The 17,789-nt window shown below is 36.0% G+C and overlaps 1 protein-coding gene across 1 annotated transcript in view; it reads right to left on the bottom strand.

The window, feature by feature from the left end:
• LOC144969416 (uncharacterized) overlaps positions 1-17,789 on the bottom strand; it is a 33,144-nt gene that overhangs the window by 11,974 nt on the left and 3,381 nt on the right. The window contains exons 2-9 of the mRNA XM_078908527.1: positions 16,255-16,421; positions 15,570-15,683; positions 9,303-9,373; positions 8,864-8,888; positions 7,548-7,630; positions 5,468-5,559; positions 4,281-4,610; positions 3,267-3,495 (exon numbers count right to left, since the gene is read on the bottom strand). Of these exons, the coding sequence (XP_078764653.1) occupies positions 3,267-3,495; positions 4,281-4,610; positions 5,468-5,559; positions 7,548-7,630; positions 8,864-8,888; positions 9,303-9,373; positions 15,570-15,683; positions 16,255-16,421 (1,111 nt within the window). The remainder of the gene's footprint in view (positions 1-3,266; positions 3,496-4,280; positions 4,611-5,467; positions 5,560-7,547; positions 7,631-8,863; positions 8,889-9,302; positions 9,374-15,569; positions 15,684-16,254; positions 16,422-17,789) is intronic.

The following is a 17,789-nucleotide window of genomic DNA, read 5'->3' as shown; positions in this document are numbered from 1 at the left end:
ATAGTCTTTATTCAAAGACAAAAGATATACGATTAGAAAAGACAATTTTCCTTGTTTTGCTTTCCATAAATAAATATTAGCATTTATTTAGCCCATTTCATCAAAATGTCAGTTCATACAGTGCAAGTCGTCTGTTAGAGGCCATTTTTGTACCAACAATCTTACAATATCTGCCACAATGGCAGGATACTCATTCACGTCAGAGTCAAGTAAGGCATTGTGTGAAAAGGTATTTCCAAAGGATAAAAAATGCCACGGCCGACTTTGAAGACAATGTCACCCATCCAGTCACTGATGATGCCGTGTCCATAAGGGAGATCAAGGATCCATAACCCAGAGATGTTTGTTTTTGTTTTCAAGGGTTTTACGGCGCTTGCAACACATTAAGGTCATATCAGCGCCAGCAAAAAGGAAGAAAATGGGATAGGAAAATGTTCTAGAATTACAATAAAGCATCCATGAAAAGGGAAGACAAAGGGGAATTGGTTCAAATAAGAAACAGGTGTAGATTCCAAAATCACTCTATAAAAGTACTTAGTTTGAGATCACTAAAAGTCTCATCCAGACACAACAGGGTGTCCAGCAGATTATCAGACTTAAAAATCCTACCTCCCCCCAAAAAATCCTACCGAGCAATTTAAAAGCAGGGGTGAGAATGACTGGTCACAAAAAAGGAAGAAATTTTTCACCGTGAAGATCATGACCCATCCATGCAACCATAACCTATAAATTTGAATTTCACTCAAATTTACTGAGATGCGATCCAAAATTTGTCTTGCAGCAATTTCTGGCACGACTCGGTGGAATTTCAAAAGTTGAAAGTGTAATTTAAACATTTGGTGGTTGTAGTAGGGATGATGATGTGATGGTTGTAGTAGTAGTGGTGATAGGGATGATAATGTAGTAGTGATTGTAGTAGTAGTAGTGGTCGTATGGATGATTGTGTGGTGGTGGTTGTAGTAGCTGTGGTAGGAATGATGATGTGGTGGTTGTTGTAGTAGTAGTGGTGGTAGGGATGATGATGTGGTGGTGGTTGTAGTAGTGGTAGTAGGGTTTATGATGTGGTGGTGGTTGTAGTAGTAGTGGTGGTAGGGATGATGTGGTGTTATTTGTAGTAGTAAAGGTGCTAGTGATGATGGTGTGGTGGTGGTTGTAGTAGGAGTGGTGGTAGGGATGAAATGGTAGTGGTGGTAGGGATGATGATGTGGTGGCGATTGTAGTAGTAGTGTGGTCTTAGAGATGATGCTGTGGTGGTGGTTGTAGTAGTAGTGGTGGTAGGGATGATGCTGTGGTGGTGGTTGTAGTATGGTGGTCTTAGAGATTATTGTGTGGTGGTGGTTGTAGTAGTTGTGGTAGGAATGATGATGTGGTGGTAGTTGTAGTAGTAGTGGTGGTAGGGATGATGTGGTGTTATTTGTAGTAGTAGTGGTGGTGGTAGGGATGATTATGTGGTGGTGGTGGTTGTAATAGTAGCGGTGGTAGAGATGTTGATGTTGTGGTTTTGGTGAGTGTTTTTTATTCAGTGATGAAAATAGCAATTTGTCAAAAAGGAGGAAAATGTCTCTGTCTATAGATCAAGCACAAGCAAAGTGTAAAAATAACAGGAACATAGTCTTGTATTAGTATTATTTACTACAAGTACTATAAGTAGTATAAATCCATTCTTATTATTAGACATAAATTTACTTTTTGTAAACATTTAATGAATTGTCCTTTCCATATGTAAAAGGCCTACAATGCTATTCAAATAAAAGGCCAGAAAGTGTTGTTTTGTTTTGATTTTTACTTCATAAAGCAGGCTACAATATCTTTGTTACCGAAACATTGTGGTTATTCAGCTTAAATACAACCCAATAATCTCTCAAATTTAAAGCCATAGCCCAAAGGTAAAAAGAAAGAAGAGTAAATTAAGCCAATCACCATTGCTTTATTCTAATAATATATTATTATCTCTGTATAACCAGATGATTATAAGAAAGAAAGAGAGAGAGAGAGAGAGAGAGAGAGAGAGAGAGAGAGAGAGAGAGAGAGAGAGAGAGAGAGAGAGAGAGAGAGAGAGAGAGAGAGAGAGAGAGAGAGAGAAAGAGAGAGAGAGAGAGAAAGAGAGAGAGAGAGAGAGAGGGGGGGGGGGGGGGGGTATTAAAAAGGCAATAGGTACCTACAACGGAGAAAAAAATCCAGACCCATTTGTCCCTCCCTTCCCTTCAACCATCAACCAGCTAATCAAAGAACACCACTGGTCTTCTGTATCAATTGTGACACCTGGTGCCATTCTGTCTGGCCCGACGTCATAAAAACGGGACCGTCACCAAATTTCATGAGACTGAGCACAGGTGTCAAAATATGACATAAGACATAATGGTGATTTTGTGGTTTTGAGGAAAATGCTTGACACAGCAAAAAATCCGACCTCGGGTGCAATTATCCGACTTTTTCCTACCAATCCGACCTTAAGGTAAAAAATCCGACTTTATCCGACTTATCCGACCTCGCTGGACACCCTGCACAAGCACAGGTCCTCGCTAAGAGGAACACACTCAAATGTTTTACAAATCATACAAACAAAGAAAGCAATGCAAACATCATGAAAACACTAGGACTAAAAATGAGTTGAGAATGCTAATGAGTAAGATAAAAAAGCTGAAATTCAATTACTTTGGGCACCTGAAAAGACACGACACACTAGAGAGAGATGTACTGGAGGGCATGGCGGAGGGCAAAAGAGGCAGAGGAAGACCACAAAGAAGATGGCAACAGGATATACAGGAATGGCTCAACAACGGCGTGACGGAATGTGGCAGATGGGCACAAGACAGAGACTTCTTCCGAAGGACTGTGTGGGAGGCTACGTCCAAGTGATATGCCACAGAGAGAGAGAGAGAGAGAGAGAGAGAGAGAGAGAGAGAGAGAGAGAGAGAGAGAGAGAGAGAGAGAGAGAGAGAGAGAGAGAGAGAGAGATAATATAAAGAAAGCATAATACAGTGCATAACAGAGAGATGATTTACAATGAAAAAATATCATCTCCCAAAACTAACTATACATTCGGCTGTTTCCCTCTCAGCCAGGACCAGGACAAAACCAAGCCATCTCATTCCAAGACAAAGACAGAAAGCATGTTGGAAAACAGATATAAGGGGATAGAAGACACAGTATGTACCCCCCTGCCCACTATGGGAGATCAGGAACCCCACCCAGAACCCAGAGATCAAGCTCTCTCTTATCATATAATCCTAAATCATAACACAGCTCAATCCCCCCGTCCTCACCTTTAGGAACATTTCCCTCTTTAAACTGTAGTATGGAAAGAAGGCATGATACTCATTGAGAAATTGAAACCGGGGATCATTTCGACCCTTGACAACAATTTCAAACTCCATTCCATTCTTGGCTACATACAAAGCCATCCGATCAACAATGGGCTGCATATCTGGAGGGGGTGGGACGATTGCTGAAGGACCTTCAGCTCTTGCTAGAGGTGGTGGTGTGGGTGAGTTTCTGGGAAAATAATAATTGTTGTAACCAGATTGGCTTTGAGAAGAAAAAAAAGTAGCCAAGAGTAAAAAAAACAAAACAAACAAACAAAAGAAACATAACCAGATATGCAAAGAATGAGGTATACAAAGGCCTCTCTAATCCATAAATCTGCAATGCGGATGCCTCCATTATCCGGATGGACAAGTCCCCTAGGGAGATTTTTTCTGCTATATATTATAATTAAATAAATCAGTAGGAAAAAAAAAAGTTTCTGGAATTTAAAAGATCTATTCATTAAAATTATTTTGAGAGAGAAGACAATATGAGATGTAATTCAAGGTGCTTTTTGATGCAAACATTTTACTTTTTATGTTAATTGGAAGGGAATTCTGTGAAATAAAATTGAAGTCTAGCATATGTTTACCATCAATAGTTGAATTTAGTTGAAAATCAAATAAGCACAAAATATTGTTACTGAGATACAGAGTTTAAAGCCTTCTGTGTGATTGTACTGTACTACAAGACAGGGATGGGGGTGTTGCATTTACTCAGTTGATAGATTATTTGATACACACAAAAAGCAATTGTTTCGAATCTGACCCAGTGTGCTCCTTATCTGACCCCTGTGTCCACCCACACCGATTGGGTAGCTCAAACTTTGATCTGACTAAAAGTATTTTGTAATAAATTGGTGTCAAAGGCTGCAAGCAATTGCTAAGGTCCCCTTAACGTAACACGCACCTAAATGGGCCCTGTGACTCTAACAAACAACTTAATCCATCTGAATAATGAATAAAACACCATACCTTTTCTTTCTCCTTCGAGAAGAGCTTGATCTAGATGAGCTAGAAGATGATGATGATGATGATGATGAAGAGCTATCAGAGCTAGGGGATCGTCGTCTTCGTTTTTTCTTACGAGAAGATCTTGAAGGACTATCAGAGGCAGGCATGGGTCCATATAACCTTTCCATCAAAGCTGGACCTGTAAAGGACTGAGGCTGTTGTTGTTGGTGTTGATTGAAATGATCAGTGCTAGGGGTTGAATGGTACTGGTATTGATCACCAGTAACAGATGGCGGAGTGAAGGAATTTGAATCTTGTGTCACAGTGGTAGAAGCTTTGTCTGATTCAATCCTGTACCAATGAAAACAGAAATTATGGTTAGATTAATCAATTCTTAATGTGTAGTAAAGACTGAGTCAAAAGGTCATTTTTGTGATGTCAATATGTGTAGTAAGTCAAAGAATTCTAGAGATGATCTAGCATAATTCATAAGTTTCTCTGGGGTAAATAATGACAAATGCAGACTTGCCAAAATTTCAGAGACAAAATTTGTGTAAATTTTGGTGAAGATTTGGGACTTAAATGAATATGAAATGGTGGTGGTGGTGGAAGTGGTGATGAAGAAGGTGGTGGTGGTAGTGGTGATGGTGTTGATGAAGATGGTGATGATGACAGGGTTCCTACAGCAATCCCATTTTGAAATTCAAGGAGTTTTCAAGGTGATTTTTTTTTTAAATTCAAGGATTAAAACAACAAATTATCCCTTTGACGCTTCAGTTTCTCCACTAGTGGGGACACTCCAACTCCTTAACTTCTGATTCCACAGTTGTGCAAGGGCCTCAAGATGACTTTCCTTCTACTTCGCTGAAGATCTCAATGCATTTGATAGGATAATAAATTTCATTGTATTCAAATATTGCTGCCATTTGTTTTCAAGATTTGAAATGGTGATGTGGTGGCTGTTGTAGCAGTGGTGGTAGGGATGGTGATGTGGTGGCTGTTGTAGCAGTGGTGGTAGGGATAGTGATGTGGTGGTTGTAATGGTGATGTGACTCCAGTAAAGAGACATTATGTACTTTGGAAAATATACCGAAGGTTTATAACATATGTAATTCCGTAAATATACGGAAAATTGGCAAATCACTTATCTTTAATAAATTGAACAAAATACACAAACAAAACAATTTGAATTACATTCAAAAACTTACAATGACATGTTATTTTTCGTTATAGACTTTATGAGAGCTCCATAGGGGGTGTCATGAATGGACACTTTAGGAAGTTCAATGGGTTTTGAAGGCTGGAATAAAAGAAAAAGGACAAACAGCAAAATTATCATAGCAAATATAAAACACCATGATGACTACTTACAAAAAAAATTTGTTAAATATAAATAACAGACGACTTCTATTCTTGTCTAAGTATAAAGTGGACAGCTTGGTGTTAAGGTAGGTATTCCAGGCATGTCCATTTCTGTGTCATGGATCTGGAAATCTCTAATTTCATCCAATTTGACTTGAAGGCATTTATATTTTTATTTAAGTTACAGGGATAAAAAATTATATCACTGAAAAGATATCTGTTCTTCTTCTAAGACATGTCACAGTTGATGATGTCTGTCGCGAAAAATAATTTATAAAAAAACCTTGCAAAGAGCATGACATAATGCATTCTTTTTTTTGGCGAACAACCAAAATTTTATGGGTGACCATTTTTTAACTGTCGGTGCGTCTAGTACATTTGTGGAATTGTGTTATAAATAGCATTATTAGAAAAGGAATTAAAAGTTCTTTCTTATGATACCAATAATGTATTTGTTTACATTAAGACCCTCAAAAATCGAATTATTTACCAAAAAAATGCCTGAAATCGTTAAAAATTCATGACTGTCCACTTAGTTAAGCCTCTGAAATTTGTTGCTTTTGTTCCATACTTTTTAGACCAAGCCATGATGTTCCTCATCCCCTCATTGGCCTCTTCAAAACACTCACAAGTACATTCTCGACATGGTCCATATCTGCTTTTCTTACATCTCTTGAGATTGAGGATCTTATTTGTCATTGAAACTCCTCTCAGAGCATGTTATCAGTAGAGAAAGACAGCTGCATTCATGAATGATGAGCTTTTTCCTTTTTATCAAATACTCATTGTTCTTGTAGAATATTCATTTGGCAACTTTGATATCTTTTCACAACATCATCTGAAATCATCCTTCTACCATCGATTTGCTCAGGTACACCTGGTCTGCTGAGCGGTGCAATTCAACAATAGGATGTCAATCCCTCAATGTCCAGGGACTGGTCCCAAAGCTTCATTGACAACACATCTACATGTGCCATTGTCTAAGTCGTCACCATTGTCAGTGACATAAAGGCTCATGACCATTACCCCATCAACTGATATTCTTGTGCCTCTTCTACATGATAAATAGTTTGTTGAAGATAATGCAGACTTGGAGTCTATGCAATCCAAGGTTTCCTCTTATTCAAGAGTGGAGGTTAAACAGTTTTTTATTACTTTTTGAAAATCGCACAATTTTGCTATTTGTCGCTGATAGCCCCCAAATTTCAGTTAATTTCAAAAGTTTGTTTATTTCATTTGGTTAAGTGGTAAATTTAAATCAAAGTCTTTGATTTTCTGTTTATTTGGGGGTACTTTTGAGCTTTCTACTACCTCTGGTTATATTTTTATGAATTTTTGAAAATTGCTAAATTTGTCGAAAAAGTGAAATGTTTCCCTTGATTGTGCAAAATAGGAAAATTTCAGTTTTCGAGGCCCAATAACTTTTCCACTATGTTTCTTAGGGCTCTGAAAAATATTAGACCAAGAGTATGGTAGTAGGGTTTTCTGTAAAGGTGATCCCTTCAGTTCTTAAATGTTTACTTTTCTTTCAGTGAGGTCTCAAAAATGGCATATTTTGCAAAGCGTAAGAGTGTACTTTATTTCACGATTTCAAATCGCCATAAACTTTTTATTTATTAACATTTTAAAACAATTTTTTTCCCTGTGCATCTATCAACCCAAAGTTTGAGATAAACACCCCTAGATAACTGCATAAAACAATTTGAACTTTGGTCTGGAATAAGTAGTTAAAGGAATAAAAAATCTTTAAAATAAACAAAAAATTAATAAAGAAGAAATGTTCCATTACTAAGTATGACAAACACTTCCCTTTAACCACATATATGTAAGTGAATGCTTTTTTTTTTTTTGGTCTATCAAGTTCCGATATAAATCACTGTTGAATAAGGGTTCCATAAATCACTTCAAATGAAAATATTAACTTACAGGAGGTGGAGGTGGTGGAAGTTGTGGTGCTGATGAAAGAGATGGATGTAGATAATCACCATCACCTTTATGTTCTTCTGACGCTGAAAAAGAAAAATACCTTCCTTTTACTCATTTGACAAAATATTAGTACAACAGCAAACATAATCCATCACTCATCTTTAAAAAATAAAAATAAAAGCAACAATCATAACAACATCAAAGAGACAAGAAAAATATCTTTCTTTTACTCATTTGACAAAATTTTAGTACAACAGCAAACATAATCCATCACTCATCTTTAAAAAATAAAAATAAAAGCAACAATCATAACAACATCAAAGAGACAAGAAAAATATCTTTCTTTTACTCATTTGACAAAATTTTAGTACAACAACAAACATAATCCATCAATCATCTTTAAAAATAAAAAATAAAAGCAACAATCATAACAACATCAAAGAGACAAGAAAAATATCTTTCTTTTACTCATTTGACAAAATTTTAGTACAACAGCAAACATAATCCATCAATCATCTTTAAAAAATAAAAAATAAAAGCAACAATCATAACAACATCAAAGAGACAAGAAAAATATCTTTCTTTTACTCATTTGACAAAATTTTAGTACAACAGCAAACATAATCCATCAATCATCTTTAAAAAATAAAAATAAAAGCAACAATCATAACAACATCAAAGAGACAAGAAAAATATCTTTCTTTTACTCATTTGACAAAATTTTAGTACAACAGCAAACATAATCCATCACTCATCTTTAAAAATAAAAAATAAAAGCAACAATCATAACAACATCAAAGAGACAAGAAAAATACCTTCCTTTTACTCATTTGACAAAATTATTAGTACAGATACAGTCAAAGCAATAATCCATCACTCATCTTTAAAAATAAAATAAAAGCAACAATCATAACAACATCAAAGAGACAAGAAAAATACCTTCCTTTTACTCATTTGACAAAATTTTAGTACAACAACAAACATAATCCATCACTCATCTTTAAAAAATAAAAATAAAAGCAACAATCATAACAACATCAAAGAGACAAAAAATAACCTTCTTTTACCATTTGACAAATATTAGTACAACACAAAATAATCCATCACATTTTAATAAAATTAAAAATAAAAGAAAATCATAACAATTCCAAACGACAAATACTACCATTTATCTTGCGCGGCTTGTATTGTACGACCAGCTTCTCATCATTTATAATGTTGATATAAGGATTTAATTTCATTTCAAAATTAGCAAAATCAATAGGTTCAGACTTTTGTCTGACATAATCATTTGAATCTTGCGGCAAAGAAATTGCTGTTTCTTTCCATGGTCAAATTTGGCTGAAAGAGTAAAATAAAAATAAATTTAAAAATGATAGTATAGTATCTCAGCAATGCAAAAATAATATGGAAATCTCAACCCTGGGTAACATTTTGCATAAATATAGCAGTAAATAATATATGAGCTCACTTACTTCAAAAATAGAATATCATCTATCTTCATTAAAAATAAATAATTTTGAATTGATTTGTCTGAACCTAAATGTGATTTTTATCTACTTAAATCCTTGTGTAAAAAAATATTTGACATTAATCACAAAATTTATAACATAGGACATGATGGCATTCCCACACCCTTATTTCTTACAATATCACAATTGAGTCCCCAAAACTGTGAGCGCCAACATTTTCAAAGTATAACAAAAATATTTCAAAGATTGACACAAATATTGATTAATTCCTCTATGGACTCACCAATTGCATGGCGGGGGGAACATGCAACTCTTCTGGGACAACAAACGGTTTCTCTTCCTCTTTCAGCTGACCTAATTTAAAAACAAAACTGAATTAAAACAATTCAATTCATTTAAAATTCAACAAAATATTAAAAACAGCTTTATTCAGTAACCAATCTCCATGAACCATAGCCCATTTTCGATGCAAATTGTTTTTTTTTTCCAAATTAATCACGCTTGACATTATTTGCTGTAATAAAACATTTCTCTGTTCGATCAGACAGTTTTCCATCTAAAACAATGACTCAGTCTCAGTACAAGAAGAGACAAAGAGGTCATGTAAAGGATAAGCTAACTGTAAATTATTTGGGATGTCAGGATTCAAGTATCATCCTATCACTAATTAAAATAGAGGTTCCATTGTGGCACAGTTTAAAATTTCACACAACACAAAAGTCATTTTCGAAATCATTGTGAATGAATGAAAAGCATTGATTTCTCAAAAGTGAAATACATTTGATTTGAAAGCTAACTAAATTAATTAATATTTTAAGACAAGTCTAGATGCATGTCATAATTGAACTTTTTAGTATTTCTCCTTTATTAACTGGACATTTTTAAACATTAATTTCATATACATCCTTTCTTTAAAATACGCTTTACATCACTGTGTTTAAATTGAGGAATTTTAGTGCTTTTTAACGCTTATATTGCCAAATATTTCAACACTGTTATGAATTGTCAAGAATTCAGCAAGAGTCTCCATGTTTTTATTCAAGTATTTGGATTTTTATTCATGATGTCGAAAGGTATTTTCATGACCTGCCCAGTTTACATTTATTTTTAAATCGTACACATCGTGGAGGAAAACGTAAACGACGAACAATTGACACACAAATTGGGTGAGGACCACAGCCAGTCAGGCCTTCGCCCCACCCCTGTCAACCCCCACCCCCCTCCTACTCTCATCAAACAGTGAACATTTTTATTTTTATGATAATATTAATAACAACTTTAAGTCTGATTTTAATCCTTACAATGAAAACATCTATGCAGGCATGGGTGAAAGTTACTCAATGATATTAATCCTGCAAAGGCAGGTGCTCAGAAAAAAAAATCCTGCAACTACCAATAAGAGGAAAAACAGAAGTGCGGTTAATTATAATATTATACAGTTGCCGGTTTTTTTCATTTTCGAATTCCGGCCAGACAAAAAAAAACGACAAGACCTCTTTTTCAAAAATAAAAATCGGCCATGCCGATTTTTCCGGCGAACTTTCACCCATGTATGCAGGTGACAAATCATCAATACCAGTCGTCACTGGTCATAGGCCTGCTGCTCCCTGTTGTCACACGCCTCGCCCCCCCCCCCCCCCCCTCTCATTCTGACAAAGAACAGATACCTATTACCGAGTCATAGGAGATAAATAATGTTTTACATATAAGTTTCCTGAACTCACAATCAGTCAATAACAAAGCAATTTTAATTCAAGATTTAATTATTAAAAAAGACTGTGATATTCTTATAATTACAGAAACTTGGTTGACATAATAATGATAATGAAATTTTATTTATATATAAATAAAATTGCGCCCACTCCTCTATACAATAAAGCTCTAGGCGCATAACAATAACTTCAATCCATTCAAATTTCTCTCTCTCTCTCTCTCACTAACTCTATCTATCTATCTCACTCCCAGTCTCTCTCGCTCTCTAACTCTCTCTCACACACACTAACAAACCTTCCACCATCCAACTATTTAACATATTTAAAAAATAAAGTAATATATACATACATATCATGTGATCATCGTCTGCTCAAATAAAATAACTAATAAATTAAGAATTCTCGAAATAAATAAGTTTTTAAGTGTTTCCTGAAAGCAAGTTCAGTTGGGACGTCACGAAGAGATAAGGGGAGATTGTTCCAGACAGTCGGTGCAAAGTGACTAAAGGATCTGTAATGTCAACCTAATAGTCAATTGATACCAAGTGGATACAGTGCTTTTTATGCAAACTGGAAAATGTGGAGGCACTATGATCGTATTTAAATCATCACTGTGTTTAACTGAAGGGAAGCCAGTCACACAATTATTTATTGTATTTTTATTATGTATCAGATGTCAGTTCAAAGAGTTTCTGAAGGATGACAAAGTTTAATGATAATAATAATTGTTATATTATTATGATCATCATCAATACCATCATAAAAGTTATTATATTTTTACAAGTTTGGTAATAGCTCAAATTGTTTCAGACTGAAAATGCTGGAAAACAGAAAAGTCTGAACTTTTTCAAACTCAAATAATTGTGCAAAAAAGCAATCCTCTAGTGTTACTGTTACCATATGACAACCTCAGGTTACATAATATAATGCAAAAGCAGATGTATGGATCTAAAAGTTCACGCACACAATCCGAAAGTCAATATTGCTGTCCTATCCTTAAGCGAAGACCTTTTAAAAAAAATATGTTGTTTTTTTTCCCACCATTCTCAATAGCTCAGGGGTGAGAATGACTGGTCACTAAAAGGGAGGAAATTTTTCAGCGCTTAGATCAAGAACCATCCATGCAAAAATGACCTATAAATTTAAATTTCATTAAAAGTTATTGTGATGCAATCCAAAATGTGTCTCCCAGCAATTTCTGACATCACTCGGAGGAATTTCAAAAACTGAAAGTGTAATTATAACATGGTGGTTGTAGTAATGGTAGTGGTAGGGATAATGATGTGGTGGTGGTTGTAGTAGTTGTGGTAAGGATGATGATGTGATGATGGCTGTAGTAGTAGTGGTAGTCGCCACATATTTTAGTTTTTTTTTATTCACAGATTCACTAATGCCCACATCCCATTGTTTCAAGTTGACCAGAGACGCCAACTTATAATTTGGCTCACGTAAATTTCAGAAACAATTCCGAATAATTTCAATGCACAGGAATTTCTGCAAACAAAATATAATCTATTGAGATCTATAATCATCCTAATACCCCTTGTTTCAAATCAAGTAAAGTTCCAAAACCAATTTATGACGTATAAAATATTAAAATGAATGGTAGGTGTGGTGGTAATAATGATATGATGGTGGCTGTTGTAGTGGTGGCAGTAATGATAATGTATGTGGTTGTGGTGGCTGCAGAAGTGGTGGTGGTGATATTGTTGTGTTGGAGGCGGTTGTAGTAGTGACGGTAAGGATGTGGTAGTGATTGTTGTTTTAATGGTGATAGTGTTGTGATGATGTCGTAGTGGTGGTGGCAATGATGATGATGATGATGTGGTGAAGGTGGTTGTAGTAATGGTGGCAGTGATGATGATGATGGTGGTGATGATGATAGTGGTGGTGGTGGTGGTGGTGGTGATAATGTGTGTACTTGAACGTGAAAAGAGAGAATGATGGCTGATGTGAAAAGGATATGATCCACTTTATAGATTTAGGTTTGTCTGACAGAAGGAAAGATAGTGTGTGTTTGTGTGTGTGTGTTTTGTTTGTTTGTTTTTAAGGGTTTACGGCGCTTGCAACACATTAAGGTCATATCAGCGCCAGTAAAAAGGAAAAAAATTGGATAGTAAAAAGTTCTAGAATTACAATTAAAGCACCCAAGAAAAAGTAAGACACAGGGGAACGGAACAAAAAGGGATCAGGTGTAGATTCCAAAAGCATACCACCAATGTACTTAGTTTGAGATCACCTATAACTATAACTCTCATCCGGGCACAAAGAGGAATGCACTGAAATGCTTACATTATACATTCAAAATAACAAATATAATAATACATAAAAGAGAGATGATTTACAAGGAAAAAAATATCATCTCCCAAAACAATAACTGTGCATTTGACTGTTTCCCTTCCAGTTAGGACTCTGGCCAGGGCCAGGACAAAACCAAGTAATCTCATTCCAAGACAAAGACAGAAAGCATGTTGGAAAACAGATATAAGGGGATAGAAGACATAGTATGTTCCCCCTTGCCCACTATGGGAGGTCAGGAACCCTACCCAGGTGTGTGTGTTTGTGTGTGTGTGAGTGAGAGAGAGAGAGACAGAGAGTGAGAGAGAGAGAGAGAGAGAGAGAGAGAGAGAGAGAGAGAGAGAGAGAGAGAGAGAGAGAGAGAGAGACTGCTCAAAGTGAATATAGTGATAGGTACAGAAAGATTAAAGTGAAAAACTAACCGAGATTAAAGTACTGAGTGAACGTTATACAGGGGTGAGAATGACTGGTCACAAAAAAGGAGGAAATTTTTCATCGTGAAGATCATGACCCATCCATGCGACCATAATCTATAAATTTGAATTTCACTCAAATTTACTGAGATGCGATCCAAAATTTGTCTTGCAGCAATTTCTGACACAATTCGGTGGAATTTCAAAAGTTAAAAGTGTAATTACAACATTTGGTGGTTGTAGTAGGGATGATGATGTGGTGGTGGTTGTAGTAATAGCAGTGGTAGTAGTGTGGATGATTGTGTGGTGGTGGTTGTAGTAGCTGTGGTAGGAATGATGACGTGGTGGTAGTTGTAGTAGTAGTGGTGGTAGGGATGATGTGGTGGTTGTAGTAGTGGTGGTGGTAGGGATGATGGTTTGGTGGTGGTTGTAGTAGTAATGGTGGTAGGGATGACGGTTGTAGTAATGATTGTGTGGTGGTGGTTGTAGTAGCTGTGGTAGGAATGATGACGTGGTGGTAGTTGTAGTAGTAGTGGTGGTAGGGATGATGTTGTGGTGGTTGTAGTAGTGGTGGTGGTAGGGATGATGGTTTGGTGGTGGTTGTAGTAGTAATGGTGGTAGGGATGACGGTTGTAGTAGTAGTAGTGGTAGGGATGATGATGTGATGGTGGTTGTAGTAGTGGTAGTAGGGTTGATGATGTGGTGGTGGTTGTAGTAGTTGTAGTAGGGTTGATGATGTGGTGGTGGTTCTAGTAGTAGAGGTGGTAGGGATGATGGTGTGGTGGTGGTTGTAGTAGTAGTGATGGTAGGGATGATGGTGTGATGGTGGTGGTAATAGTAGTGGTGGTAGGGATGATGATGTGGTGGTGGTTGTAGTAGTGGTAGTAGGGTTGATGATGTGGTGGTGGTTCTAGTAGTAGAGGTGGTAGGGATGATGGTGTGGTGGTGGTTGTAGTAGTAGTGATGGTAGGGATGATGGTGTGATGGTGGTGGTAATAGTAGTGGTGGTAGGGATGATGATGTAGTGGTGGTTGAAGTAGTGGTAGTAGGGTTGATGATGGTGGTGGTTGTAGTAGTAGCTGTGGTAGGAATGATGATGTGGTGGTAGTTGTGGTAGTGGTGCTAGGGATGATGGTGTGGTGGTGGTGGTGGTGGTAGGGGTGATGTGGTAGGGATGATGATGTGGTGGTGATTGTAGTAGTAGTGGTGGTGGGGATGATGATATGATGGTGGTTGTAGTAGTGGTTGTAGGGTTGATGATGTGGTGGTAGTTGTAGTAGTAGTGGTGGTAGGAATGATGTGGTGCTATTTGTAGTAGTAGTGGTGGTAGGGATGATGATGTGGTGGTGATTGTAAGAGTAGTGGTGGTAGAGATGTTGATGTAGTGATTTTGGTGACTGTTTTTCTATTCAGTGATGATAATAGCAATTTGTCAAAAAGGAGGAAAATTTCTCGGGCTATCGATCAAACACAAGCAAAGAAACCTAGTAGTAGTTATTTAGCTTATAAATACAACCCAAGAATCTCTCAAATTTAAAGCCATAGAATAGTCAAAAGGTAAAAAGAAAAAAGATTAAACTAAGCCAATCACCATTGCTTTGTTCTAATATATCATCTCTATATACCAGATGATTTAATGTGGTTGTGAAAGAAAGAAAGAAGAGATAAACCACCGTTTAGGCGGAAATCCGCCTTTAGGCGGAAGATTCTCAGCCCTGATAGCTTTAAAGTCTGTAGAATGATCGACAAAATTTTCTCACATTTTGAAATCGAATCAGATGAAATCCAAAAACCATAGGCTAATTTTGACAGCAAAATTAAAAACCCTCTTCTGGTAACTTTCATTTTGTACAATCACACTTTCATTTATCGCAGTATAACTATATCAGCTAATATTATTGTCAAACAGCGAGTCTGACTTTTGTAGAGCCCCAAAAATAGCAAATCCCTTCTTCAACTTTGACAGCAATGGCTCAACTCATAAGCGAGTAAAAGTTGCATATCGATGGTGCGCAGATCTGGAGCTACAATCGTAGTGGAGCATTTGGCTGATTATTGCCATATACTGGTAAGTCAGAACTCCCAAATATAGTCGGAGGATTTACAGGTCTGATATTTATTACTTACTTTCCAGGATTGTCTCGGGTTGTTCCTCAGTCGACCCCTGAGGCTGGTCATAGCTGAATCCAACAGCTTTGTATCCATCTTGCAAGGCTAGGTAGTAACGCTTCCATTCCTCTTCTGAGGAAAAGAAATTAAAGGGTAAATCATGAATTCTTCCATTTTCATCTAGATAGAATTTTAGTGAAGTTCAGACTAGAAAATAAAATAAAACAACATATAAGATATCTTACATTTCTTGAGAATACTCCAGGAGGTCGACATTTCAAAATTCATGTAATAAATTAGGAGAGCAACGATAAATTAAAAAAAAAAATTCAACAGTGTAAAAATAGAGCACAACATTGATCATCTGCATGATGACATTTGATACCAAGAATAAGTTGCATAGCAAGCTATATTCTAACTTTTTTCTGTTTAGCAGGTGATTGAAAATATACTGAGGGTTTATAACATACTGAATTTCGTAAATATATGTAAAGTTGGCAACCTTGATAATTGAAATTGTGGATGACATCTTCGTATAATTATATATTGTCATATTTACTGAATGTTTAATCTAATTACTCAGTCTATATATTAAATATTATCTTTTATTAATCTGATTTTAAAATTACCTTTACAACCACGAGTAAGAATCATGTATGCATCTTTTGAAATCATGTCGTAAAAATACAAAGTAATCGATTACCTTCATACATAGCCTCTTCCTGAAGATCAGTGTGTAATTCCAAGTAACGCTCCTCTTCACACGCCTTTTCGATGGCAGCCTCTTGCTCTGACATTTCCAAGGGTTTCTTGGCCACAAATTCAGCATCATGAGAAGCTAAATCATACAGGTGACCCCGGCCATCATATCTGGCAGCAACAAAGCAAAATAAAAAAGTCAGCATGTGCATAGGGTTAAACAAGTCTTTAAAAGTGAATCAAAATTACAAAATATTGTCTCGTTTTGAAGAATAGAATAAAACCAGCTATCCTAAAATCAGCCTTATTCAGAGAGTGTCTTGAATTTTGAATCATCAATTATATAAGACCTAAAACTTATACCAGTGAAACCAAATATCAATTTACTCTACTTAAAACACATAAAACCACACCTTATCAGATGATAAAGTAAATGTCACTGTCTAGAATGTAATTTAAAAGGAATTAAGTGAAACTACTGCTGACAATTAGCACTATTTCAATGTATAACTTAAAGCTATTGGCTGGATTATCTATTTTTCTCTCATTGCCAAAGGGCGATAGGATCTCGTATTCAATGATCACAAAATCCTCCAACACTGACTTATCCTTGGGTACGACCCTTTACCCTTTACACCCCTTTTGATTCAGATGTGAATGAGTAACCACAAGCAGTGAAACGGACATTGTAAGCGAGCTAGCATTATAAAAACTAACTATATACAACATGTAACATATGAAATGGAAAATTAATTCCATATATGGCTTGTTGAGAGAATAAATGAAGCATTAGCCGGTGGTGCATTGAGATAGTGAATCAAGTGGAAATGTGTTGCATAAATCTCATATCATTTATTAAGTATGGTAGTGAATGACGTTTAATGCATTTAAAGAAAACTCACAGAATTAGTTGGTGACTCACGGTTTTCCATGAAAGATGAGATGTTTCTCATGGTGCGTTGCTCAGAAGGACTCCATGTTTCCATACTTTCACTGAATTTAGGCCAACACCAGCAAATCATGGAAGCAAAAAATGATTTCCTGGTTCATCTTCTCATTCCCAGCCCAGGGTTTGTCCATCTTGATTGCAGTTGGTCATGCTATTTGCTTTTATTTATTTTAACAATTTTTTTCTTTTTCTGTATCTCAACATTACATTTAGCCATCAAACTTTCAGTTTGAAACAAACTATGATTCAATTTTTTTTTTTTTTGAAAAAAAATTTTTCGTTTGTTGATTTGCCTACAATGTCACTAATTAACTTCATCAACAAAATTCAATTATTATTTCATCGATCATGGCCTCCTAGACAAAATCGGTCTATTTGGCTAGGGAGAACACAATTTTGATCTTCATAGTTCAAATGACTTGTTTTGGATAGGTTTATCACGATTTTGAGCGCCCAGTCCTCATAAAACCTTCCAATCATAGATGCTAATATATATATATATTTTTTATTTAGATAATGTTGTGATGACACAATAAAATTAGTCAAGTGTGGGTAATTATTTATATATATATATGGCTCATTCTCCCAGT

Source organism: Berghia stephanieae, chromosome 3 (genome assembly GCF_034508935.2).
Source record: "Berghia stephanieae isolate SIO BIC M18660-M18661 chromosome 3, UCSD_Bste_1.3, whole genome shotgun sequence".
NCBI lineage: Eukaryota > Metazoa > Mollusca > Gastropoda > Nudibranchia > Aeolidiidae > Berghia > Berghia stephanieae.
Note: the sequence above shows the minus strand (reverse complement) of the source record. Positions and strands in the feature narration are given on the sequence as shown.